This window comes from Molothrus aeneus, chromosome 9, assembly GCF_037042795.1.
Source record: "Molothrus aeneus isolate 106 chromosome 9, BPBGC_Maene_1.0, whole genome shotgun sequence".
Lineage (NCBI taxonomy): Eukaryota > Metazoa > Chordata > Aves > Passeriformes > Icteridae > Molothrus > Molothrus aeneus.
This window is the reverse complement of record NC_089654.1, coordinates 27,779,735-27,807,656: the sequence shown is the minus strand read 5'-3', so window position 1 is coordinate 27,807,656 and position 27,922 is coordinate 27,779,735. Positions and strand designations below refer to the sequence as shown.

The 27,922-nt window shown below is 47.4% G+C and overlaps 2 protein-coding genes across 3 annotated transcripts; one reads left to right on the top strand and one right to left on the bottom strand.

Moving 5' to 3' along the window:
* Nucleotides 1-5,499: 5,499 nt before the first annotated feature.
* Nucleotides 5,500-15,994, bottom strand: LOC136559936 (torsin-1A-interacting protein 1-like). Its single transcript, XM_066555472.1, has 6 exons — nt 15,820-15,994; nt 15,517-15,585; nt 12,553-12,654; nt 11,634-11,693; nt 9,078-9,137; nt 5,500-8,040 (listed from the first exon to the last, which is right to left on the bottom strand). The coding sequence occupies exons 1-6, from the start codon at nt 15,974-15,976 to the stop codon at nt 7,247-7,249; spliced, it is 1,242 nt and encodes a 413-aa protein (XP_066411569.1). The 5' UTR covers nt 15,977-15,994; the 3' UTR covers nt 5,500-7,246.
* Nucleotides 15,995-19,155: 3,161 nt separating this feature from the next.
* LOC136560015 (torsin-1A-interacting protein 2-like) lies at nt 19,156-26,835 on the top strand. Of its 2 annotated transcripts, none has more exons than XM_066555611.1 (6): nt 19,156-19,263; nt 20,013-20,213; nt 21,830-22,129; nt 22,260-22,574; nt 22,920-23,018; nt 23,843-26,835. In XM_066555611.1, the coding sequence occupies exons 2-6, from the start codon at nt 20,180-20,182 to the stop codon at nt 24,601-24,603; spliced, it is 1,509 nt and encodes a 502-aa protein (XP_066411708.1). In that variant the 5' UTR covers nt 19,156-19,263; nt 20,013-20,179; the 3' UTR covers nt 24,604-26,835. The 2 variants fall into 2 exon arrangements, with proteins under 2 accessions (XP_066411708.1, XP_066411707.1); XM_066555610.1 differs by having other exon boundaries at nt 22,920-23,084.
* The last annotated feature ends 1,087 nt before the right edge of the window (nt 26,836-27,922 follow it).

Genomic DNA, 27,922 nt, shown 5'->3' with positions numbered 1-27,922 from the left:
CTACACAATGAAGCTATTTGACAGACAAACCTCTACCTGCAAACTTACACAATGTGCCAGGAGATGCTCAGCTGCTAAGCTACAGCTTATACCCAGAGACAGAAACAATCAAAAAATCAGAAAATCGTCAAGGCTGGAAGACACCTTTAAGATCATCAAACATCCTAAACACCTCTGAGGATGGTAACTCCACCACCTCCCTGGGCAACCTATTCCAGTGCCTGACCATCCTAACGATTCCACAAAACCTACATCGACAGCAGGCAATACACCACACAAAACTGCATCCCCACGGAAAAAACCCCAAAAAACAACAAATCAACCCAGTCATACCCATCTAGAAGCCTTTATGCCTCCAACAGGCACAGAGAATGGCAGCGATGAAGCCAGAGAGCGCTCGGGGCAGATGCTGCCGGGGATGTCAGGAGGACTTTGAGCGGGCAGACACCGAGCGATGCCGCAATGCCGGGGCAGGACGCCCTGGACAGCACAGGCACGCATTTAGCAAAGAGCACATTTAAACTTTAAAAGCGCCGTCCCGGTGCTCGGCGCGGCTCCGAGGGCAGCGGGGCCACCCCAGGCTGTGTTTCTGTTTGTCCGCGGAAACACCCGGGATCGCTGGTTCCCCCCACAACGCGAAAAGACAACAGCGAAACGGAGCACCCCAACCCAACCCTCTCTGTTCACCCGCCACCCCCCAGTACGCCAAGCAGCGGAAAACAAATTAAAACTAGAAAAAGAAAGAGACTTAACGGGTGAAGCGGATGCCGCGGAGACGCCGGAGCCGGGCGGAGGGGCCGAGCCAAGTGACAGCCGGCAGCTCCTCAGGCCGGGCCCGCCCCGGCCCCACCTCGCCCGACGCCCCGGCGGGGCGGCACCGCCGGCCGAGCGCGGCCTGGGGCGGCAGCGCGGGCCGCTCCCGCCGCCTCCTCACCTGGTGGACGCCCGCTGCGCCGGCGGCGGGTTCGCGGCACATCCCGCGAAGAGCGGGCGGAGGGAGGGCGGCCCGAGCCCGGTGCGCGGCCCGTCAGCGGCCGCTCAGCGCCGCCATTACCGGCCCGCAACTGACACGGAGCGGCGGCGGCGGCGGCGCATCGGGAACTCTCGCGAGAACCGGCCCGCCGGCCGCCGACCTTCCCAGCATGGCGCCGGGCCGCCGGGCCCCCTCAGCGCCCGCCGCCATCTTGGGTGCGGCGCGGCCGCCCTGCCCTGCCCTCCCCCGTTCTCCGGGCTTTCACTCGGAGCTTGTCTTTTTCCCCTCACAGTTCTACAGGCTTGACCTGCCGGGTCAGTCCCCTCGCGTTTCTTATGCGGAGCCCTGGGTGTTGGTGCAAGGCCAGGACTTGGCAATGCTAATTAAACCCAGCGCTGATGTTGGCATTCCTAAAGCGGCTCCAGCCGAAACTAGGGCACCGCTTTTTAGTCATTTGTGTTCATAGCCTTCATCTTTAGAAAAATAATTTTTTTTTTTTTTGTAAATGAAAGAGTCTCCAATTACACTCTCCCAAATTTAAATTTAAATAAACATTTGCAGAACTTCAGAGGCATGACTGAGTTCCACGGGCTTCATTTCACTTTTATCACATTATAAACACAAATTAAGAATTTGTTAGTATACTGACTTCTAATGCATAGATTCCACCCCGAAGATGCATTAAAACCACCCACGCTTCAAAAATAGGTCTAAGATATTATCCAGCTATAGCAAATTATTTCCACTGAAGAAGGAAAGTTATTAGAATAGGAAAAAATATTTTTTTCCTACAGTTATTTTGGGAATGCTCCCTTCAGGGCCTGTCTACAACTTCCCCGGTCTGGTTTTCAGTCATTAGTGTGATGGTTTGGTGCCAAATTTCTTGGGGGAGCACGGGGGTGGAGAGTTATCAACCCCAAACACTAAAGGATCATGGTAACTACCATGATAATTTTTTTTTTTAACTTCACTAGAAAGGATTAATCTATTTGTATATAGCCTCTCCTCTAGCAAATGGTCATCATTTTGCATGGAAGTTATTCCAGTATGGGAACATCATAGGAAAACACCCTAAATACTGAGAGATTACAGCTATGAAGTTTAGGCAATGCAGAATTTAATCACATTACAATTGCAGGATTCTCATTTAGCCTTAATTTGGGTCTTTTACATATACAAACTAATTACAGAGTACATTTTCCTGCATAAGCATACCTCCTTTGAAAGAAGAGGTAAACTCAAGATGTCGGTGGTTAAAACTTTGGAAATTGTTATCATTTCCAGCACTCTGCAAATCGGACTGGAAATGGTCAAAGTGCTCCTTGGGCACTTTTAAAATTTATTTTTATTTTATAATTATTTTGATTTTGCCAGCTGAGGGGGAAAAAATGCCTGAACATGGAAAGACAAGCACAGGTCTAGTGGGAAAGAGTGGCAAGTAGTGCCAAATTCCCTCCTGAGTTCTCAAAGAGCAAACTCGCTGCTCCCAAAAGCAGGAGACTGAAAGTAATAATAATATTAATAATAATAATAATGGCAATTTCAGTCAATGAAAACAATATTACTGCAATGTATGGGAGCCCTGATTGCAGACTAGGGCAAATGAAATTATTATATTCCCCATCATCACATAGTGTTTGCTTAAATTTTCTGCTTAATATTGCTGGACTGGCAGCCTATTTAAATTATTCAGCACTTTCGTAATGTACTGCCTCTTTAATTATGCTTTTAAACATAGTTTCTCTTTTCTGCTTGGAAGCAGTTAGTCTAGTTTCACGCTCCTCCTTCTCATCTCCAGGCAAACTAGGCATCACATTAGGATTTTCTCAAACATGGAAATCATTTGATTTAAATGGAATTAAAAGGCAGTGTTTGTATTCTGGTTTTGCTCCTGTTTGCTCTCTGTACCTGCCAGTGGAACCTAACTGGTTTGAAAGTGAATCTTTGTCAAAGATTCCCTTGCAGTGAAGTGGAAAGCTCTGATGGCCAAACACCTGACACGAGGAGAGAGAGGAAAAGACATTCTCGTGCAAAACACAGTCCCCTTGTGAAATTCAGAAATAAAAAAAAAAGCTTTTACCTGTACACAGCCCCAGGTGAGAGGACAGGGATGGAAGCCTCTGCAGCTGGACGAGCTCCCTACAGGGCAGAGCACGGCAGGGACCAGCAGCGAGTGCTGCCCTGGTGCTGGATGGAGGCACTCAGTGAGGGAAAAGCAAAGAGCCACACTCTCATCTTTCACTCGCTCGCTTATTGCAGCTTTAAGAAAGAGGTTTGGAAAGTTTTCCACTCCGCACTGCTCTTGCACACCCCTTCTAAAATTAGACAGGGGCAGCTGGCTCCTGCAGCCCAGAGCCCCCAGACTCCCTCCCCCCTTTCCCTGATTGACGTGGCTCCCAAGAGCCGTGGAGGAATTTGGGGAAGGGTGCTTCCACCTGTTGGACATGGAATGAGATTTTCCAGGCACACAATTATAAATCCAACTGTCAGGAGCTGACAATAAAACAGGACACAGCACAGCTGTGAGGACTACAGGATACCCCCTCCTCCCTGCTCTATACTCCTACAACTTTGCAGTCCAGCAGAAACAATGCATGAAAAATTGTTCTCTTATGAAATAAAGGCATCACTTCAGATTTCTTCCCACAGTTTTCCAACTGTACCACAGGATCCTAACACAGAATCTGGCAAGCATGCTGGCCATTGCACTGCAGGTAGTGCATATAGCTGTGTCCTGTACAGCAAATAATTTTATGCCTGCCTTGACATGGAGCTCTCACCTTACCTTTGCATTCAGTTCAAGCTGGACTTTTTGTTCAAAACAAATCTAATTTTCAAAAACAAGGATATGAAAGTCACAGCTTATTTTTTAATTTCATTTGCAGAAAGAGTATGATTTTGTTGATGTGGAAAAAAAAAGAGGGGAAAAATTAATTATTTTTTCCAAACCTGCTTAGCATGCTCCACACTCAGCACAGCATGACTCAGAGCAGGGTGTGAGAGACAAGGTAACACCAGCTGGGCAGTGCTTTGTTCTGGGTCCCTTCCACAACAGCCCCTGCTGAAGGCAGTAAGGTATTTCCATGCCACAGGTGACAGCAGGAGAGGGGCCACACTCCCCCTTCCACCTGCAAGGGGCTCTCACCAACTGCAGCTCCATCTGCTCACAACCCAAGGAGCACTTTGACCATTTCCAGTCCAATTTGCAGAGTGCTGGAAATCTTGTCTGCAGCTTGGTGTGTAGCTGGTTCAGCCCTCCCCCAAAAGATCATGTTCTACTCAAAAGTTTTTTTGCTAAAGGCCACAGAAGAAGGAAAATCCCCTTCTTGGTCTCAAGGCCAGATCTGGTGTCTTTGCTCTGTAAAACCACATTTTTTCTGTCAACAAGTAATTTCCTGATCTGCTGACAGTCAGGGTCACTTCAACTTCACAAGTCAGATTTCTCTAGAAGGAGCCAAACTATTTTGCAGTTTGGAAAACATCAAATGGCTCCGTTTGCCCCAGGCAATGAAATAATTATACAAGGAGGATAGTAATCAGCTGCCTGTGAGGAACACAGACAGACATTACTCTTCACCTCTGGCTGAGTAGGAGTTGCTTAATGAGATCTGCATTAAGTACCTGTGGATATTTAATGAGAGCCTTTTAAGGACAAAGCCACAACCAGCTACAAAAGGACTTGCTGCTTCAAGAGCAGGGAGAGTCTTCTAATCCTGAGCCTTTTCCCCTCCTATGGAAGGGCCATATCATCTTGTTTTTAATTTTTTTCAGACTAAGCAGGACAACATATTTAGAAGTACAGCTCTGTGGGCTTTCCCCACAGTTCACAACAACAACAAAAAGATTTTCCTTTGGCTAGAACAACATTAAATCATCAGTTTCCAGACACCTTCCTATTTTCTCTTGAACCACAAATACAGCTCTTTAATACCTACAAGGAAGAGGAGTTTTAGAAACAGAAAATGACCTGTATTAAGTGTTTTAATTGTATATGAGTGCAATCTCCTGTCTTCGTATTGCAACTTTGTCTTCTTTTTTGTGGTGGCCAGTTCTGATAATTTTTTTAAAAGTTACTTTTCAGTAAGACTGTCCCTCCTATCAGTTCACAGTGCACTGCTTTGTACACCAAAAGAACAGAACATGCAGCTAGGAGTGGAACAAGGATGCAGTCATTCCTTTTGTCAGCTACTGACTCTTGTCTTGGGCTAATGAAAGAAGTGAGCCATATCTTAGCATTAGTTCCAGCTGAAATCAGAACTGGGGAATTAGTACAAGAACACCAAGTAAAAGACAATTCACAGCCATTTCCTTACATGTTCCCTGTCAGACCAAAGCCCTGATATTATGAAATACATGCATCTGCATCCCAGTATCTACCACTCCACTCAAGGTTCTTAAAAGTTCTGAATTTTGCAAAAGGTTGTATTTTAGGCATCTGTAGTTGGTCAAAGGTGAATGAGCAATTTAAACACGGGGGGAAAAAAACTCTGAGCACTTAAAATTCAGTGGGCAAGTCTTAAAACAGCTTTATAAAACAAACAAGTATGTTTATTTTGAATCATTACTAAAATAGTTTACATAATATACAAACAAATATGCTATGAGGACAAATTTGAAAATAAGTCACAGTTGTTTTTTTTTAATAAAAGCATTTGTCCAGTGAAATGTTCAAAATGTAAATGCCATCTTTTCTTTCCTGAGCTATTAAACATCCTGAACAACAGCACTTCCATGTCTTCTTACTGTTTTTATTTCTACCCATTAAAATAGGAAGCATTATCCATTGCTGGCTCTCAATAGTTAGAACCAATCCACCTCTGGTTAAAGTGACCACAGCTCTGTGTCTCCCAAACTCGGCTCTTTTATTTGCTTCAGGTGATTTTGGTCAATTTCTCTTAACACCCCCAACCTTGCCTAGCAGAAAGAAGCCAGAAGCTCCAGCTCCTCAACAGGTTTTCCTGGTTGAAAATGTTTTTGTTTTTGGTTTTTGTTTTTTTTTTTTTTTGCAACAGGAGAGTTCAAAGGGCTTGTGAATGAAGGATGGGCCAAGTCTCTCAGCTGCTACAAGAAAACATCCTATTAATTTGAGAGCATCTTCACACATTCCTTCATACCCAATAAAACCAAATGGACATGGACCACTAGCTCAGAGCATGAAGTAACAGCAATGAAATGGAAGTGCTGCTATTCTCTTTATTTTTTTACCCAAAGTATTTAACAATAGAAACAGGTACTTGTGAGAAACTCTTGACATGAGAGACTAAAAAACATTTTAAAAGCATGCTCTGCAAATCTGTTCTTTGCTAGAAATTTATACAGCAAGCAGCCAGCTATACACAGATAATAGAAGTTATTTTTTTAGGCTATCAAGTACCACAAATAAATAGATTCTCTCAATGCAAAAATAATGATCTTAGTAAAAGGAGAAATAAACTATGTCTTCCTAAAGTTTTGTTTGGAAAGGAGATAGTATGTACACGGGGATGACATTTTATCATTTCCATCCAAATTTTACAACTTGCAAAACTTTGAAAAAGAGTAGAGAACTCCTGCAAGCAGCCAGGCAAAGAGGTACTGAGGAATTATTTAACTGCCATTACTACTGAATTTAAGCAACCTTTGTACCTCATCTTTTCTCTCTCCCCAGAACTGTTTGGGGCAGGCTCATTTAAGGAAGAAATGCTTGCTGAAAGGTTCTCTACAGGTCACAGATCTTTCAAGCAGTTTTGCTACTTCTGCAAGTGGCCAGAGATAGCTGACACCTATGTTGTGATCCAATGGATCAGGAAGAAGCTTGTGCTTAGACTCACATCACTTAATCATCATTTTCAGTTTATTTCTTATGTTAGAAGTAAGCAATTGTGGGAGATGAAGGTGATAGCTTTACATTGTTACCTTGTCAAATGTGATACCAGCTTTATGCACCACCAGAGGAGGATCCTCCCAGCAAAGCCAACAGTGCTTCAACACAGGTTCAGAGGCAGATGGGTGACTCTGAACTGAGGCACAGCAAATGTTCAGCTCCAGGATACCAAGGCTGAATGCAATTTACCAACAACCAACAAGTTCCTTGCTTACACTCTGTAGTTTACTTAGAGAAGTCCCAGTTACTTTGGCAGAAACAACTCTGCCACTTGGTGGAAAGGCTCTGCACAGAAAGAACTGGGTTTGCTGCTGCCTGAGCTCAGCAGCCACACTAAGAGTTCTTCCCTGTTCTGCCTTGCAACACACATTTTGTGTCTTCCTCCTTTCCCAAGTGCTCTCCAGCAACTTTTACGTGCACCCCTCCAGAGGGAGGCCCTTTTCAGGCCAAACAGGCAACACAAGATGAGATATCCGGCTCCACAGTCCACTCAGCTTATCTGTGTCCATGCCATTGTAAGAACTAGGAACATCTGAACTGGTGAACTTTGCCCAGAGGAAATCCCGGACTTTCTCCTCCACTTCTTGAAAGGTGAGGCTCTTTCTGAGCGACTGCTCGTCCAGCAGAACTGTCAGCACAAGGGCCACGTCCTTAAACGCTGCATTCTCATGGTCACAGTACTTGTAAAAGATAAGGGTGGAGCCTGCAGGCAGTGACTCAAATCGATGCACCACTGCCACCTTCTTGCCTTCACTGAACGCAGAGCTGAGCTCTGTGTCCACCTCCAGCTTGACAACGTCACTGTCCAGCACAGCCTTGTCCGCCCCGTCGATGCTGATTGTGGTGGCGTTCTGGGATGAGGCAAAAGCATTGGCAATCTCGTTGCTCAGGCACCTCAGGGCCTTCTCAGCTTCCTGGCCAGCTGTGAGCAGCAGGATAGCAGGCTCCAGATGCACATGGGAAGAGTTCAGACGTTTCTCAAGGGACACACGGGCTTTTCTCCACAGTCTGGGGTCCTGGCTTTGGTAAGTATTTTTTAGTTTCTCCATCCGGGCCCGAAACTCTTGCAGAATTTCAGCATCTCTCCTTGAGGAGGTTCCACCTTGAATTCGACTCCACAGGACATAAAGCAGTGGGACACAAATTAACAGAACCAGTAACAAAGTCCACATCTTGTGAAATCCATTCTGTGATTGACTGTCATCTATAGAGAGATGGAGCAAACAAGAAGAAAACAATGTTTTAAAAGGCATCAGAAGTCAACAAGTGAAAGAAAAAACAGTGAAATCACCCCATTCTCAATACAGGTACAGTAGTTGAAGAGCACAGAAAAGATCATCTAGTTAAAAAAACCAAACCACAAAACAGAGAACACAGTTTTGAACTCAAGCCACTTTGTGAAGTGACAACATTAAAAAAAAGAACATTTTTACATATTCCCACATTGAATGAGACTAAATTAGACCTTCTTCTGAAAAAGGAGCTCTTAAAGTTCATCACTATTCCATTCACTTTAATAAAATCCAAAGTAAGAGCTTAAAATGGTTCTGAAAAAGGTCAAAGCTTCTCCTACATTTACGGCCTGCAGAAAAGATGCTACAGAAATCTGGCTGCACCAGAATGGTTTCTGTGTTATTTTTCTTTCCTATTTTCTTAGGATAAAAATAGTTCCTGCAGCAATTTTTGCATCTCAAACACTGGTGGTCAACACTATCAGAGAACATTGTGGCCTTTGGATCAGTGAGCTTCACAAAGTACACACAGCAAACAATGTACATCAAATATCAGAAATTTTGATTTGGTTTCATATTTGAACAGTTAAATTAACACTTGTTTCATGCATTGCAAGCAAAAGGATTCTGTTCCCAGTGAAATGAGTGACAAAACACGCCAATCTTCCTGGAAACAGGAAGAACTGCATTCCTCTTGTCCCCCTTTTACACCCCAACTTTTATCAGGACAGCAACACAGCAATGGTTAAATAACACCACCACTAGCCTGCCTCAGTCTTAATCTTGTAAACATTACAGATAAAAGACCTCAAATTCAGGTGCAAATGTTGTCCATTATACAACACCCTTCCTTCCTTCATGCTGATGACGTATCCCAGCAAGCAAATCATCTGTTCTAGCAAGGACCTTCAGCTTAACACCAACTCCCAGGAACTGAAATACTTGGAAAGGTATAAAAATGGTTAAATGTTACCCAAGGATGAAACAGAAGTGAAAGCAGAAGTCTTACTTTTGGCCAAAGGCTGTGACTGCTTCTCTGTACTGGACTGATACCGAGATTTACTTCTGCCTGTTAAGAGATTAAGAAAGGAATGTGAGAAGAACACCAAGACAACAATTAAGACCAGTCTTCCAGCAGGGAGTTGAAATCACCAAACTGCATTATTTTCAACAAAAACTTTTACATGCAAAATTCCACAAAGCTTACAGGAAGGGTAACAAAGCACCCTATTGAACCAAAGCCAGTCCTGCTAAACTGGAACAAAGGTGAGGCTGTCACCTCATCCCCAGGTGGGGCAGGGTCAAGTTCAGGGTTTTCAGTTCCTTTCCAGATCCAGATCATTCTCCCCCTTGTGCTCAACAGAATCATCTTGAACAAGGAAAATGACACCTTCACCACTGTCACCAGCCTGAGAAGTTTCACTCAACTGTCAGAGCAAATCTCAATCTCTGCCCTTTGCCAAATGCCAGCCCCCAAGGCATCCTCATGACCTTGCCTAGAAAGCACAAGTCCCCAGCCTACCACAAATCACCCCCAAAGATTTCCAACTCTTGAAGAATTATGCAAATAAAACTCCATTTCAAGTACAAGGTAATAAAATGGAAGAGATTTAATAAGCTGTTATTTTCTGCACAAGGATCCCATGTCCCAGTTAAGTTTCCTGATTTTGCTCAAGAATTTGAGAGGTGTAAAACTGGAAACTTAATTAATGGACACACTAGATAAACAACATAATGCAAGACCTAAACAGGAAAAACAAAGCAATCTGTTAAATGCCCAGTCTTCTTTTCCCTCTCCATGTAGATTGGGTTGGAGGCCTGCTTCATCAGCAGTGAGTTTCTTGGGATGAGTTATGCTTTTAAAGCAAAGTGCAAGCTTTCAACTTCAAAATATACTTTTGGTCTATTTAAATGGGCTCAGACAGCAAAGTACAAGAGGCATTATCCAAAAAGTGTTATGAACAACTTTCCCAAGAGAGCAGTATGAATATATACTGTGCAATTTTTGGTCAGCATGTTTTCTATGTTTAGCCAGTTAATTAAAAAGACAGGAGAATTTATGGCTCCTTGCTGAACAGCAACTGGTTCAAAGCTGAAGGCTCTTTAATATATAACCAAATCAGGACACTGTCAATGGCACTATTGAGAATAAATTGAACAAACATACCCTGCAGTAGTTATTTAGAGACACTGAAATAAACTCCATAACCTTGTTTCTGTATGAATGCAATTGCAGAAGGTGCTAAAAGCAGCTCTGGTTTAAGCTGGGGCTTAACTGGCTTAATGAACTGCCCTATTCTGTAATTTCAACCCCCTACCCCAAAAGGGCACAGCCGTGGAGCTTGTCCTGGCTAAGCTTATCTCAATCTTCTAAGAGTTAACAGCTCAAAATCCCCTCAATTCTGTAATGCATCACAGTGCAGCTCTGCTTGCACAGAGCAGGTTTCATATTTAGATGACAGCTGTAACTCATGCACTAAAGGAAAAAATAATTCAATGAACAGTCTAAAACCAAATCCTACTCTGCCTAAGAATTGTGCATTATTTACAACACAATTTGCACAAAGGCCCAGTAAATTTTGTCTTGCTTAATTCAAAAAGTCTAACTTCTGCAAACACCTTAAAGATTTCAGAGTTTTAAGTGATCATGCAAAGTTCTTCACCCTACACACAACTAAACACTCTTGCAGCACCTGGAGTGGCACAAAAAAGTGGAACTACCAGACAAGATAGAACTCTCTGCATCAATTCATTTCTCAAAGGCATTTCACAGATGTGCAGCTACCACAAGATGAACTTCTCTTCCTGATAGCACCATGGTTTTAAAAAAAACAAAACAAACAACAAAACCAAAAAGAAACAAAACCCCAAGCAACCCCTGCAGGTTGTTCAGACTGAAATCTGATTTACAAAACTTTGTTTATCTGTATCTAAACCTGTTGAGGATAGAAACAAGGATCAAGATTTTACAAAGAATTCAGAACATTTTCTTTCAAGTACTCTTCCAACAGGAAGAAAAAAAAAAAAAAAAAAAGGCAAACCCAAAAAATCCCCCAAAAGTCTGAAACACTGGGAGTCATTAGATGAGCAGACTGGATTTTGCCAGCAAAGAAAAAATGCTGCTCCTTTTCAGGAATATAGAACAACTAATTCAATCACAGCACAGCAAGCCATCACTTCTGAGGGAAAGGATAAAAGGGAAGGTTTGTGTACAATAACATTCACTGCCACCAAAAGGTGAAGGTTTTGTTCCCCTCCTCAGCTTACCCCACAATGCCTCTACTCCATGCTCTGCACTTACTGTCCCATGAGTCAACTCCAAAAAGAAAAATGAAAGAGAAAGTGGAGCATTTTCTGTGATCAGCAAGCTGAATAACCTCAGAGAGGCTCTGACTGGAATATGCTGCCTTCTCCAGTTTCTGTTTGAATCTGCCTCCTGAGTGCATGGCCATCTTCCCAGACAGTGTCCCAGGGCACAAGAAAAACCAGAAGCAGAGGAAAGGAAAATAACTCTGTCCTTTTCATCTAATGACAGGGAGAGACGAGGTTCTCCTGTTTTACTTACTCTGTGGTGCAGAAGTTGAGTAGCACTCTTGATTTCTCTCAAGGAAGTCAGCCTTTATTTCTGAAAGCAAAGCACAAATGGAAGAACTCAGTCACCACATCAGAGGTCAGAATAGGACAGACCAGCCACACATGCTTCTGGCTCTTTCTATGAAATCCTCAAGGCTTATCAGGGCAGGAGCTGGCTTGGTTTGCTGTGCTGCCAAACCAAGCCTGCAGCATAGGCACAGCCTCTTGGACCTCTCTGAGCTGGAGAAAGTTACTGTTATCTATTAGAAAGGGCTTAATTTGGCCCTTCATCCCAAGGCTTTTGCCAACATGACAAATCATTCTTCTTATGGCTTCTTTTAAAAAGACACGTAACTTCCTTCTGTGGCTAAAAATAATCCCATTTTTTTCTCACTGTATCTCCCCATTGCTTTTGCAATACACATGGAGAAAAATCTCTGAGCAATGAGCAGAGTGCTCCCTTCACCTTGAAATTACTTGGTGTAGTCACTCCCTCTGCTGAAGTCAAAGATAATTCACCTCTTTAGAAAATGAAGAGTTTTAGTTTTCCTTGCCTGAGGCAATTAAAGATCCACTCTCATAAGGCCTTTTTTGAAGCAAGGAAAAAACTTCTTTCCGTTTTGCTTTTCAAAAACCACACAGTTGGATATTTATCAAAGTTGAAATCTGCCTTTTCTTGAACTTTAAGGTTTTCCACCCAAGCAGATCATCATCCTATTATAACCAGTTTTACTTTGGCTCAGGCAGGAGTACACACTGAAACTTCTTTTTTTTAAAGAAACCCTTTTTCATCCATTCAGATTTCAACTCAAAAACTCCCCCTTTTCTAAAAAAACTGAATGATTGTCATTTTAGTACATTTAAGCAACCATTTGTTACACCATGGAAGAAGTACTAATAAAAGCTGTTACCTTTTAATGGTGCAGAAATGGTTGGTTTCTCAGTTCTGTTACTATCATGAGCCTTTGCATTTTCCTTTACTGTATTCTCTTCAAAGTAAACTGTAGTACCACCTGTCAGGAGCAAAAAAAGAATAAAAAGAGGATTGGCAAGATCATAAATCTGAAGGACCAAGTTGTAGTTTTGGAACATCCATGACCTAAATCAGTGATTTTCCAAGCTGTGAACTCCCAAAAGTTACTCTCTCAAAAGGCAACAAAAAGCAACTAAGACTTGAAATGCTTATAATTTAAGTAATAAATAAGTAAATTTGAGTTCACTAGAAATACAGCTATCTACACCACCACACGCTTCTTTAAAAAAATTTAGGAGTTCTTGGCTTAAAAACATGAATATTAGGAGCCAAGAAATTTCTTACACTAAGGGGATTCAGTGTAAACACCATGGGAGTATAGAGAGTTTTCCCCACAGCTTTGGGAGCTCAACTTACAAACAATAATTGTGCTGTCTTTCTTATGCAGCATTGGCCAGAGGGGAAAAGAGACAGAAGCAAATATAGAAAATAAGTTCCCTTTTAATGGAGTCCAAGCCATCCTTTAGTTAGGTCTCATTCTCTCCTAATCCATAACAGCAACTTAATTTCACCCCTCAGGTAGGTGGGAAGAATATAAATCAACATTTTTCAGCTCTTTGCCAAATTACAGAGCCATTCAGCTGTGAAACCCAGCCTAGCTGATATGCCACTAACTAGAAAGAGTAAACCCTGTAGGATATCAGAGGTCACAGAGCAAAGGTCAGGGCTGGGAAACCAAATGCAAGAAAGGATAAAATGCAACCCCAGAACCAAGGGGCTGACAAGAAAAAGCTCAGGTATAGAATAAAAAGCTGTAGAACAGTTGGGGAACAGAGATTGTGGCACAGCTACCAAGCATCAGCAGAGGGAAGAATACAATGTGTTATTTTTTTCTGACACACTCTGGGCCCTTTTACTCTTTAATCCTGCTGGGGTTCAGTGTGTTTCTGTAGCTCTTTTACCACATGCCAAGGGCAGTGCACAGCTTGCCACCTAGTGTTTAGTAATTTTACTTCAACTAAGGAAACAGCCTTTTTCTAATGTGCTCTGGCAGTTTCACACACCAGTGTATGTCAAACATACTAAGGAGAAAAATAAAACCACCAGACCCATCCAAACCACAAAAAATGGGAAAAAGCTGTAAGTTTTAAACTATGGTAAGTCACAAGTGCAACAGTTAAGTATTTGCACACACTTAATGGGGCCCCAATGTTTTAAATTCATCTTAAAAAGCTGTTAAGTGACTGATCTCCCACAAAGCTCCTCACTAAATTATTTTCAGGAATGCCAAACTACATATCCATAATATTTCACTACGTACCCAGATTTTACAAGGAAAATCTCCCTAGTAATTGTGACCAGAAGACAAAAATATCTATGAATCTAAAGAGGGCTACTCAGGCAGTCCCTGCTCTTAATTCCTCTCCCCTTCCTGGTATCAATCACTATTTTTTGTGTTACAGAGACTTCTCAGAAGTTGTAGAAAAGAAAGGTCAATGTAAGACAACTTCCATGGAGATTGCTAGCATGTATCTTCAGCTCACTGATCTAGAAGCTGCCCTGATTCAAGGCAGGAGGTTTTAGGCTCTTAAAACTCTGCAAGCTCTTCTTAAAGCTCTTAAAGCTTTCCAGCTCCCCAGGCAAGATGCCTAACCTGTATTTAAAACCTCTTAGTAGGAGCCAGGAACCAGTTTCTCAAGGTGTGCTTTTGCTTCTGTTCTGTTCTCAGGGAAGCAGGACAATAATGCTCCCCCAACAACCCAGCCTGCTTATTCCCCTGCCTCACAGATCATCCCATAAACTCTGCAGGAAAAGCAAAATACGGCACGTCTACAGATGGGGGGGGAAACTAATCCTCTGCTTCTATATAAACAATTAGAGTCTGTTATCATACTTTTACACCTGTTGTGCCTATAATCCAATACAGCTGCTAAGAGCTGGGGAGGCTGGGAGGGAGAGGAGCCTCATTTTTAGAGCCATCTAATTAAAAACCCAACCTTCAGCTGCACCTCCTGGAACAGCACAGCCACATTTAAAACACTGAGCCTATTATACCCTGTTAGCCACCATGTGGGAGCAAAAGCTCTTTTCATAGACAAACCTCTGTACTTGCCTAAAGAAATACTCATAACCTTCTTCAAAACAAGATTTTTTTTTCCCATGCCTCCTGGAAATTCTGCTTCTGGAGCAGAATACAGGCAGACAATTCTTGGTGACAAAAACACAGATGTGAATGGAGAACAGTCTCAGCTAGCCCAATGCATCCCTGAGCACTGCCACACTCCAAAAGAGAGAAAAGAGGAAGGAAATACAATTTAATCATAGCTTCCTGGGGGAATGATGGGCTAAAGCCACATGGCTATGTTACACTAAGTTAGCATGTTTCTATAGCTTGGAGAAAGACACAAGTTTCATCGATAAAGCCACAAGTGGCTGCCACACAGTGCTAACACATCAGCTTGTCCAGTCCAGTGTCCAGGAGCAGGTCCCAGAGCATCCATGGTGTTTCAAAGGAAGGAAAACCCCAGTTTTGCATTTCCTCATAAACAATACTGCTCCCAGTATGGAGCACAGCCACTGAGGGATCGATTCTGCAGCTCAGCACACCTTATTTAAATCCTGCCTTTCAAAAGCAAGCAGTGTCAGTAAAATTTGGATGCTGTGGTAAAGTACTGTTCCAAGTGATGCCCTAGGAAAAAAACAGCCACCTGAGGGTTTCGGCGTGCCCTGCTGCAAAGGATCGCTTCTCCTCCCATCCCTCGTCTGTGGGGTAAGAGTCACAGCGGGATTTCATCACCTGTGTGCCACGGTAACACCTGCCGAGGAGCTAGAGCCCAATAATTCACATTTCCCTGAGCGTGGGTCATCCCAGCCCCTCCGCAGCTCTGGGATCGGAGCCTACCTGGCGATCTGTACGCTTTTATAGGGGGCCGCGTCAGGGAGTCTGGGGTCCCGAAGTGATGCTCGTCCCCTGAAACGAGACACGGGTGAGGGGCACAGCCGGACACTCAGCTCAAGCCCACGGGCCTGAGAGCCTTCCAGGAACACCAGGCTCACCGGGACGTTTCCAGCGGCGCGGTCCCGTCCCAGCACCCCCGGGGGGGAACCACACGGCGCCCTCCCGCCCGCCCCGCTTCGCGCCGCCCCACCGCGCCCTCAACCACCTGATCCACCGCGGGCCGCTGCGCCCGCCCGCGCCGCTCACCCTGCAGGGCCGCGCTGTCCATCTCGTCCCCGAGCTCCTCCGGCCGCGCCGCCGCCAGCCGGGGGCTCTTCCGCCGCCGCTTCAGCCCGGGGCCGTCCGGCGGAGCCATGCCGGGGCCGTCCGGCGGAGCCGCCTCCTCGTCGCCGCTGCCCACCATGCCGCCCGCCGCCGCGCCGCGCCGCCTACCTCGGCCCCGTCCCCTGCCCCGTCCTCTTCCCCGTCCGCCCGCCGCCGCCTGCTCGGGCCTGCAGCTGCCGCCTTCCCGCGGCGGCGGGGGCGGCTCCGCGGGCCTCACTTCCCGCGGGGCGGGACCCGCGCCCGCCGCTTCCGCCCGCGCGCGGAGCGGCCGCCGCGGCGTCACGTGGTAGCGCGGCCGGTCCGCCATGGCCCCGGCACCGCCCGCGGGACCCGCAGCGGCGCCCGGATCGGGATCGGGCCCGGGCCCGGCGGGAGCGGCCCCTGCAACGCCCGCCCGGCGGCCCCGCGGCTGCTGCCCCCCAGTGAAAAAAATGCGGGACGGGCGCGGCCCCTGAGGGCAGCCCGGGCCCGGCGCCTCCGCTCCCCACCGCGTTATTTTCTATGTGCGAACCGATCGCAACAAGGCCGGTTTTGCATTTCTCGGAGGCAGAAAAGCCTGTAAAATAAGCACAACTAGCAGCTGAGTAGCAGAGAAGGGAAACTTGGAGGTACTTCGGGGGACATGAGATCCTCTGGCACTGATAACGTTGCACTACTCTGTTCCTTAGAGTGGGAATCGTTTTGGTGAATCACATCTGGAATATCTCACTAGGCATTTCGCTTTTCTTACCCGTTTGTTCTGATTAATTACTGGTAAACTGGGCTTTTCAAATGTGTTTGATTGCATTCTTGATAAAGCTTTTTTACCCAGGCATGTGGGAGAGTTTCTATGGCTGGAAGTTTTCAAGATACAATTTTTTGGGACTACAAGGTCTCCTCTAGACTCCCTCCTTAGCAGCTCAAGACCAGCTTGGAAATTAGTTGCTAAGTAAATAGAGACCCTTTTACAAATTTGCAGAATCACAGAATTGTTCTGGTTGGAAGTAACCTCTGGAGATCATCCAGTCCAACCCCCCAGGCAAGGCAGAGTCACCTGGAGCAGGTCACAGGAACACATCCAGGCGGGTTTGGAATGTCTCCAGAGAGGGAGTCCTCATGCCCTCCTCGGGCAGCCTTTCCCAGTGCTCTGCCACCCTCAATGTAAAGAAATTCTTCCTCATGTTGAGGTGGAACTTCTTGTGGTTTAGTTTATGGCCACTGCTCCTTGTCCTGTCCCTGAGAAGAGTCTGGCACTTTATGCAATCCAGCAGGACGGCTGGGTGAGGGAAGTGCCATTCAGCCTGCACTCCTGTGCCTGTCTTCTCTGTACAAAGATTTCAAAACAAAAAATACCCTAAATTCTTTACTAACACACTATAAATGTTGCAGTTTCACCCAAAAGCAAGTGAATATTTGTGAGATAATTTGTGAGATACCTCCCATTGTACCAGCAGTAAATATTGTCATTCTTTTCAGTCCTAAAAGCAGAACACACACATTGAGCATTGTTTTCTAAAGCAAAAATTAAAGAGGATGTGACAAATACCACATCAGGAAAAAAAATCAACACAACAATGGCAAGATCCCTTTTTGCAACTGTTTTGTGATTACTTCATGGCCTAGGCCAGCCAGTTAATTTTCCTGCCAAACGATTTTTTGGGAACCAGGTTCTCAACCTGGAGAGGCTGAAATGACCCCAATTTTGTCACACACTTACCACCAGTTTCATGACACTTGTGCTTCCATGGAAAGGGCGGCCCCTCAGCCCCAAACACTGTGTTGAAGGGACTGGATGGTTTTAGGGACAGAGGGATAGAAAATGCCTGGATTTCCATGAAGCCCTTGCCACCTGCAGCTCCTCTCTGCTGTTCCTGGGCTGTTCCTTACTGAGGGAGATCAAGTCGTGGTGTGAGACTGATGGCAGCCAGGAGCAGGGCCCTCAAGGTGACCTTGGCCGCTGTGAGTCAGCCACGCTGACTTTTTCCTTCCTGCTTTTCCATTCTGGTTTTACAGCTTCTGCTGCCCCTGGTGAGAGGCTGGTCATGACAAGGGAATGTGCTGAGTCTGCCACGGCCACTGTCCCCTCCCAGCTCTGTGGGTGACAGAGGTAGACACTGTCAGAAATGAGGTGTAGTGGCCAGCACACCTCACCTTCTCACCACCTTCCTGACATGAGCAGTGTCAGTGTTGATGCCTGTGCACATGCTGACACCCCAGGTAACATGGCACACACATTTTATTGACCCCTCTGACACTGCCTCTGTGCCCCCTGGGCCAGCATAAAGAAGTATTTTTTCCTTCCCATTTGAACCCAACCTCTTACCTGTTTTACAAGTGCCTCCAGTACTAGTTTAGGAGAGGATTTAGTCGAATTGAAACAAAACAAACACATTAGTCCCATCTCCCCTTTCAGCCCTCTGCTCCCCAGACTGAGGAGTCCCAGCCACTCAGTGCCCCCTCCTTTCCAGCACTGTGTTTGCCTTTCCCTGTGTTTTGTCTCAGCCATTTGCTGCTGGGCTCCTCTGAGGATGCTGATGAAAAGGCAGCAAGCAGAGTTCCAGGGGCATTGCTGTCTCTGCTCTGCTGCTCCCTGCGCTGCTGCCTTTCCCCTGGAGTGCTCCCTGCTGCTGCTTTCCATGAAACATGTCCTGGGCAGGGGGAATAGGGAAGGAGTTGGAACATACCCATGCCTATACATGCCACTGTGCAGGCACCACGAGTTAGAGTAGGATTTTTTTGGGAAAAGCATTGCCTAAATGAGGCCAAGGGCTGACTCAGACACTCTCAGACCTTTCCCTGCTTTGCAGCCTCTCCCCACTTCTGGGGACGCTGGGTGGGCTCCGCATCCCTTTCCCCCAGGCTGATGCTGAAGATCCTCCATGTCACATCCTCCCCAGCCTCCCTGCACTGGAACCGTGACATTTCCAGCGGCTGGGCTTTGCTGCTTATGTGTTTGGGTGACTTTTCTTGTAGTACTTTTCCTAAATCAACTCGCAAACCAGTTCCCTCCTTTCACTATCGTTTCCTTGCTTCAAATCCGCAACACTGTTACTGAATGCAGGAACGCGCCAGTCATGCAGAGCGCCTGAAAAAAAAGCGCACAGCCACAGAGTCGCGGAAACACGGCCAAAAAAAGGAAGTTCCCGTTTCCTGAAGGCTCCCGAGAATGACTGCGGGAAGGAAAACTACAGCTCCCAGCAGGCAGCCGGGAGCCAGGGAAGGTCAGGGTTCACCGTCACGTTTCCAGCGGAGGATTCAGGGTGTGCGCTGGTGTCCTGCCACCAAAGGGCCTCTGGGACGGAGGGCAAGGGGAAAGGCCAGCGCTGGCCTCCTCCTGCCGCCTCTTTGCTCCTGATCGCCGCCCTGACCGGCTCCGAACCTGCCTGGGTAAGCGGCTCCACTTTGTTCTGCTGATTTCCTTCTCCTGCCGGAGCGTCGGCATCGGGAACAGGGAGGGGAGGGACGAGCGCCGGGGCAGCGACTGCACCCCATAGCCCCGAACCGTGTGTGGAGACACTGCTAGGGGGCGAGGGGCCCCCGAAAAGCTGCTGCTTTCGGAGGCTGGGCTGGAGATTCCTGTACGGAAAACCGCACGGACCGCTCTCCAAGCGGGGAAAGTTTCTTGGGAGTTTTCCATCCGCTTAGTTGTGCTCGGGAAGTTGTGCTCGGGATAACACCGGCGAGCCCGGCTCCGTCTGTGCCCTGTCCCAAAGGGCTTTAGCCGGGGGGAATCATGGCTGGGGGCGTGCAGGGCTCAGGCTGCGGCTCCGGCCCCGCGGGGTGGTTCTGCCCGATCGCCTCCCGATCCGACACGCTGGAGGCAGGCGGGGGAAGGACAGGAGCAGCAGGGTCATCGCTCCGTGCCCGCCTGGCTGCGAGCTACCAGCTGCCCAAAAGCTCCCGGGGCAGCCTGCCGAGCCCCAGACTCCGGCCTGGCGTCCGTGGGGATGAGACAGCAGTGCCTCACCCCCCTGGCGTGTCCCAAGATAAATGCGGTTTGCATTAACCCCTGCACTGACGGGAAGCAAGATAGCTGACAGCCCACGGGCTGAAGGTTCATATCCTCCCATTTTCACCTTGGGAATCACGGAGGAGGAGCCTCCCCCACCGTGATTCACGGTGTTTCTGCTTATCAGGTTTGTGGGCGTGTAGTTGGAATTGGCCGGAGCAGGACGGGATGGTGGCTGTGAAGAGGGCAGGACTCGGTCAGCCTCCGGAACAGCAGGGAGATACAGCTCCCTGTCAACGTCGGAGAAAGTGAAACCAAACCGTGCAGAAGCCAGAGCTCCAGGGGAAAAGGAAAATGGAAGAGATTCCAAGCGTGGATCTTCTTGGAGGTAAGTGAATCCTTTGCTTGCTCCATCTGCTAGGAAAATCCCTTTGCTGCCAGTGGCATGAGAAACCTGTGCAGAAGAAAAATAAACCAGTAAAAGAATCCCATCTTTTCCAGGCTGAGGAAAGTAAGTTGCCATCAGTTTTTAAAGGGTGAAAGATGAACAAGTTACTTTCAGTTTTAGATTCTGATCTGCAACAGGTTTAGATTCTGTGTCCCAAGGTGGCAACACAAGGAATGCTGAAGAGAGAGATCCAGACTGGAAGAGCTTTCTTCCCTACATCCTGGTGCTTCCCATCTGCAGATGCTTAAATAATGAGCCAGTTTTCCACCACCTCTGGCTGGAAAAACTCTGGAAGAGGCAGGGCAGGGAGCAGTTTGTGCCCAGCTTGAACAGCAGGATATCTCCAAGTTCTTCATGTTTCTGTTTCTACCATGTACTTACATTATGTGGGAGCCTTGTTATGACTGGTACCTATGAGTGTGTCAGTGATAAAGTGATGCCATCACCAGCTCAGGTCTGTCCTAGATAGTCAGAAGTGTCACTGTAATAATCAGCAACAAAGAATGTAAAAATCATGTTCTGACAGGTGACAAGTGCAGCCTTTTCTCTGTTTTCAAATTAGAAGGGAGTTCCTCGCCCTTTTAATCAGTGTTTATTCTAATTATAGCATAATCATTTATGTAGTGCTTGATCATTCATAAGCAATTTTTCACAAGAAGTGCCTGAAATTTGAGCTGCACTTTGGTTCTGTGAGAGTCAGAATATGTCACAAACACTGTTCAGTTGCAGGATCTCTCTATTGAATTATGCTCCAGTGTTTGTTTCTAATTAAATGTTGCCATAGCTCTTTGGGAGAGCAGCTCCAGCACAGAAACACAGAGCATGAGAATTATCATTTACATTTAGACAGATGCTTGAAGTGCATTGGCATAACTGTACTCAACAACAGCCTTAGGAATTCTTCAAATCCATTGCTATCTGTGACAACCCACTATCTGTGAAAGATGTGGTAACATATTTTACCATTGAAGGAAGGAATTGCCTGCCCATCCCACCTAGGACACAAGCTGGAATTGAGTTAGCTTTAGCAAGGCAGCTGTAAGGTCTGTGGCTTGGATTTGTGGACTTAGAGAGAAAAAATTGTTGGAAACAGAGCAGTGTTTTGGCTTTTGATGAACACAGCATCAAGGCTTTCTGTCCCTGCCCAGCAAATACCCTGGGGTGTGCAGAAGATTGGGCAGGGACCCAAGGTGGGAAAAGAGTTGTTGAACACAATGTAGCACCATGCTCAGTAACAAAAAAATGGGGCAAAGACAGAAAGGGAGAAAGGGGGTGGCTTCCAAGGTGGCCATTCTGGGAGACTGGCCTGGCATCAGTCTGCTTGTAGGAGATGGTGAGTGATGCCTTTGCATCCTGATTCCCTCCTTCCCTTCACTCAGCTGTCTGGATCTCAACCCAAGAGTTTTCTCGCCTCTGGTCACTCTGTTCTCTCCTGTCTCACTGGGGGTAAATGTTTCTGCAGTGCCAGAACTGGGAGTTGTGTGGGTGATGGTAAAGCACTGGGCATTCTTCACTCCTGTGTGGCTCACTGGGCTTGTGAACTCTGATCCCACCAGCTGGACCAGCCCAGGGTGAGGTGGGGAGCACAGCAGAGTGTCCTGTGCACCAAGAGCCCACCCAGGAAACACCTGGGCACCAAGGGACAGGCAGGTGGCCTGAGACATCCTGTAAACCAGAGGAGGACTCTTCAGTGTGTGAATCAGCTGCTGATGGGGGAGAGACAACACTCCTGGGTTCAGCTGGTCCCACACTAGAGGAGAAACCTGCCCAGGAAATTGAAGTGTTGCCAGAAGAATCTGACAAGACAAGAGAAGGTGTCTCAGAAAGACCCCTGGAAAAACAGGACTTGGATGAAGGTGAGTCTCTCCCCACCCTTGGGCCTGATAACTTGGGCCTTGGCTTAGAGGAGGCAGAGCAGGAGAAAGGGTTGTTGGTTCTTGGGCTAAAAGAGACGAAGTGTAGGTCTGTGAATTTTATTCCCCACAGCTGGGCTGGGCCATGAGAATGTGGAAAGCAAAGGAGACAGCCCTGTCCACCAGGAAACACGGGAGCACCAGGAGACAACTGGGCACCATGAAAGTCTCTGCAAAGCAGAGGAAGATGTCTCGTCAACAAGCAAGGCACGGGGCTCTGGCAGTGAAATGACACCTCTGGATGTGACTGGTGTGGAAGATGTCCCCAGGGGCCACTTGGCAGAGAAGAGCAGCAGTGCCACTCTCCCAGACTGGGAGCCAGAGGCACCCAGAGGGCAGGAAACACAGGAGAGCGAGTCCCAAGGCACGTTAAGGAAAAGACCAAAAGGTGAGCTGGTGGCTGCACACTGCTGCTCTTCCACTTCCTACATTTCCCACAGGCACTAGAACAATGGGATGAGAGCTCTCATAGCCATTTTCACTTCCCTGGAGTCACAAGGTATAAGAAATTAATTGGCTTCTCTCTTTCTCTTGCCTTTGCTCCTGTTGTGCTGTGAAAGGTATGAAGCCACATTGCACTCTACATTGTCTTTCTCCTTGCCCAGTCCAAGAGGAGAGAGCCAAGACTCGGGGCAGTATTAACCCAAAGCAGTGTTTCCTCCTGCTTTGCTTACTACAGCCATTTACCTGTTCCCTCAGCACTGAGTGGCTCATTTCTTTTTTCCTGTTGCAGGGGACACAGCCCCAAACCCAGAGACTCTGTCTTCCCTGCAGAACATCACCACCCAAAACACAGAGCAGGAGAAGGCCAAAAAGTCCCTCCTGTGGAAAGGTGAGGAAAAGAAGCTTCCCTTGCATGTTACTCATCGACCAGAAGGCACTGATCCTCCAGGAGCAAGTAATAAAGCACATTTAATTACTCTTCTCTCTCGAGACCTTTCACAGCCTCTTCTGAGGGTTTGAAAGAAAAAACATCCCCTTAAATACAGGCTCAGTTCAAGCCTATAGTGGCAGCTTCCCCTCCAGCTCTTCAGCCTCAAAAGCTGGCATATTGTGCTCATCATGCTGTGAGTGCCCTGGGAGGTCTGGGGGGGCTGCTGTGCTGAGGGTCCCCCTCCCCAGCCCTGCTCTGTCCTGGGGCTCTAAGCAGGAACACTGATGCTGATCTGCATCAACACATTCCTCCTGTTAGAAGGAGACTCTGCTTTGCTATGGAGAGGGACACAAGGCATTGTGTCTGGACCTTCTGTTTTCTGAGCAGAAGCACGGTGGCCTTTGTTCACTCATAGCATGGAGGAGGGCAGTGAAAGCAGCACTTTACCTGGGTCAGACACCTCCATATGTGGTGCTCTGAACAGCCACAAACCTAAAAAAAACAGAGGAAGGGGAAAAGAGCTTGTGGGCAGCTGCAATTTCCTCAGGAAGGTTTGCACAATCCTTGCCCTCATCCCTGGAGCTGCAGCCCCCACACCTGGCACATTGGAGTGGGAGCCAGCAGCCCTTTCACCTTTCCTGCCCAACTTGCTCCACTTTCCTAGTGCAGGGGGAAGCTCTGAGAGGGGAGAAATAGCCATTGTAGCTACTTTCCAGCATGTCACTGCGGGTCACTTGGGACTGACTCCTGTTCCCCATGTTGTGTCTCTCCCTGCTGATCAGGGCTCTTCATCCTGGGCCTCACAGTGCTGGGCTTCTGCATATTCTGCTTCGGCAGCCCCACCTCCAGCTCCCAGCAGCCCCGCAGGAACCCCACGGTGGAGGCATTCCAGTCCCAGTTTGACCAGCTGCAGCACAGCTTCCCGGGCCAGAGCCCCGAGCTGTGGCTTCGCGGGCGCAAGTTCCTGCGCAAGCACCTGAACGCGTCGCGGCCCACGCAGCCGGCCATCATCATCCTCACGGCCGCGCGCCGCGGCGAGCGCACCCTGCGCTGCCTCGGCGCCCGCCTGGCCGACTGCTACTCGGCCGCCCTGCACGGCAGCACGGTGCACGTCGAGGGCAGGGACAAAGGCAGGCTCCACAGCGACCAGGCCAAGCTGCAGGTGGACTCGGAGCTGAGCGCGGCGTTCCAGGCGGGCAGCCGGGCCGCGGTGGTTCACCGCTTCGAGCTGCTGCCCGCCGGGGCCACCCTCATCTTCTACAAGTACTGCGACCACGAGAGCGCCGCCTTCAAGGACGTGGCCCTGCTGCTGACGGTGCTGCTGGAGGAGGACGTGCTGGACAGCCACATCAGCCTCCAGCAGCTGGAGGAGAGGGTCCGTGACTTCCTCTGGGCCAAGTTCACCAGCGCCAGGAGCCCCGGCTCCTACGACCGCATGGACTCGGACAAGCTGAGCGGGCTGTGGAGCCGCATCTCCCACCTGGTCCTACCCATTCACCCCGTGCAGACCATCGAGGAGGGGGGCTGCTATGCCAAAGCCTAGGGACAAAAGTGGCCAGAGCCCCGAGGAGGGTTGGAAAGATGCTCCTGGGTGGCCTCTACAGGCACAACTGGTGTTACTTCTCTTTGGTTTGTTTCTTGTAGGTTCCTGGGAAGAGTTTGACAGGTACAAGTTGATCCAGGATATTTGGGAAGCTGAGTCCTGGAGGTGATACACACACTTCTTTCTGGGAGATGGGAACAGGGGGTGTTTTAGAGTTCCACAGGAGAACATCAACATGTGGGGAGGCAGGAGGGAAAATAGGTAGTGTTTTGATAGTCAGACACAGTCTGACTGTATTTCTTGATAGAAACACTGCCTGGCAGGGAGCATTTCTATCAAGAAATAGACAAATAATGTTCACGATTAGTATGACAGAAAGATGCTGGGATTCAGCAGTTCTTTAATCTCTCCTTGCCCCTCAGCTTGCTAAAGTTGTGTACATCAGTCTCACAATATATTTTATCCAGGGAGCTGCTGGAACACAGAAAGGTCAAATTCCTCAAGGCCCAACCTTCTGAAGGCATGCTTCAAAAAGAAAAGCAGTTTGCCAGTCAAGGGTGTGACCCGTCAGTCCCAGTAGTGTCCCACTGGCACAGCCTGATTGACACCAGGCAAAGCCCAGATCCTCAAACAAACCTGCAATTCAGAGATCCCCTAAACATCAATTAGCAGAAATTCCAGTTGTCAGCACTTGAACACTACCGTAATGGCAGGGATCCCATGAGGATATCCCACGTGCCAGAGATCAAGCTCCAGAACCAGAGAGCAGTGAAACAGTTGCTGCCACAGTGATAGTGTGAAGCCTCAAGGGATTACACAGGTGAAAAAATGAACAATACAATGTAATGTAATGCTTCCTCTCTCTAAAACAAGTCCACTCTATCCCTTTACCACACAAAGGCTGTGACTCTCTCCTCAGGCTGATGCTTTGGTCCCACACAACAGATTGTTCTTCACCTGGATCTCTGGTCTGTGTGCAGGGCTGGCAGCCTGTCCCAGCCTCTCCCCAGGTGACTTCTGTTGATGAATGTAGATGTTAACATTGGTATTTCAAACCATGTAGTGTAGCACACCAGGTCCTTGCCCTCCAAGGGTACATTTGCCTCCCTGCCAGGCAGATGGAGCTCTGGCATCTGCCAAAGCAAGTAGGAGCAGAGCTGGGTTAGCTGGTAAAGACCAAATCTCTGCCATTAACACTAAAATTCCTTGACAAAGCAGATTAGTTTCTTTCCTTGCCTCCTCTTCTGCATTCTAGGAAGGGAAATCCAAGTCCTGGAAGCACTGTGGTTTCTCCACACTGTGTTTTTGCAGGTGCTGTGGGGCAGGGCAGCCAACTCAGGAACACCTGGAGGGGCAGGTGCAGGTTAAAGAATTTTTTATAACCCAAGGGCAGCCCCAGGGGCCAGCCCCATGTGCCTGTGCAGAAGGAGCAGCTGTAGCAGATGTGGCCTTGCAGAGCCAGGCTCTGTGTCCAAAAAGAACAAATCCACAGCACCATGCTGGTTTTTAGCAGCTGCACACCAGGGTGCTCCTTACAGCAGCTGGACCCTGGTGTTGGATGGGTCTCCTGCCAACAGTGCCTTGCTCATCTGCCCCACCAAGGGCTCAAGGAGGTGCAGCCCTGCACCCTAAAAACCACAGTCTGTCTCTCTTTCCCCCTGCCATGTGCCTTGACCTGTCCCAGGACCTTAGTGGCCCTTAATTGGAGGAGGGGACAAAATGAAGGAAGAGGGAGGGTTATTTGTTCATGTTCTGACCAAAGAACAGACTTTTTGGTTGGTTGGGGATGTGAAGACAAGATACCACAGGGGTTTTAACTGTGATAAACACTGGGCTAAACGTGAGAACCACCTGCTGGAGCCCAGGGCATGGTTTGATACGAGATACAGATTGCTTCCTCCTCTCCCTCTTTTCTATTGCTGTACACTACTTTGGTGAGGGAAAGCACTATCCTGCTCTGCAGGGTGTTGATCTAAGGACCAGCAGAGCATTAATCATGCTATGCCAATATTTTGGTGGAAATCTGTATTTTAATGTTCTCTCTCTCCATTTTGCATACTGTGTTTGCAATGCATAACCCAGGTATGCAAAGGCAACTCGCCATTGCTGAAAGTGTCACCCACCTGAGTTCTTCCAATACAGAGATATTTTTATGGCCTTCTAAAGACAAATATCTGCTTGCTTCTGGAACAGGATTTCTATTTAAAAATAAATGGTGACATTGTGAAAGAAGCCAGCAAAGTGAGACTGGAGTCTGTATTCCATTCTTTTTTTCTCAGCTGTTTTCATTAAGCTAAAGAGATCATCATATTAGGCAAAGTTTAACTTAGGTCAGGGCTGTAGCTGTGCAAACAAAGTGAATATTTGCTTTTCCTGGAAAAACTCTTAACAACGTTTTTCTCAGTTGTTTGGGGCAAATATTTGCAGCTTTTTCAACCGAGGCAAAATTAAAAACAAACCCCCAAAGAGCTGCTGGATTCAACCCAGGCTGAAGTACACTGGGGTTTGCATAATATTTAATGATAATAAATAAAACTGAAATCCACTGACAACAGAAATGTTTCAGAAATACTAAAAGCAAATATTTCTCATTTCAACTGATTGGTTCCACTTGATATTCCACCACTTCAGCACACTCAAACTTTTACTTTTGTGATGAATTATTTTGCCCAGCTCTAGCCTAAACAGAGAGAGGTCTGGGAAAGAAAGGATTTACCCTGTTAGTTTGGATTTTCTTCAGTCCCCTGACAACAATAGCCGTAGCAATGGCACCTGCCTTCACATGGATGTCCACGTGATTGATTGCCAGAAGTAAACATCTCCCATCTCCTGTTTGATGCCAGAGGAGATTTGATCTTACACCAAAGATTTACATGAAAATCCAGTGTCCCCAGGTATAGCAATGCTGGGTTTTTATGCAAAAAGCACTGGTTTTTGATGCAAACACCAGGCTGCTTTTTTAAGTCTTGCAAATGAATCCAAAACTGAGTCCAAAGGGAGCAGCTGAACAAACTCAGAGGCAGAAAGGTGCACTGGTGGGGTTTTTTTGAGTTCCAGTCTCTGCAGGAAAGGATGTGTTGCCACGAGGTGTTCAACAATCCTAAAAATCACCTTGAAAATTACACAGGAGCACAACTCAGGGGCAAAACCAGTCCTGGAATGCCAGCCTGGTCTGCTCCACCACGAAATCAGTGCTGATTATCCCTGTGAATGTGCTGCTGTCCTGGAGCTGATGCAGCTTTGCCACCCTCAGCCAGTGGTGGCCAGGTGTGGCACATCACCCTGAGCTGCCTGCAGCACCCCTGCCCCTGGCACAGGG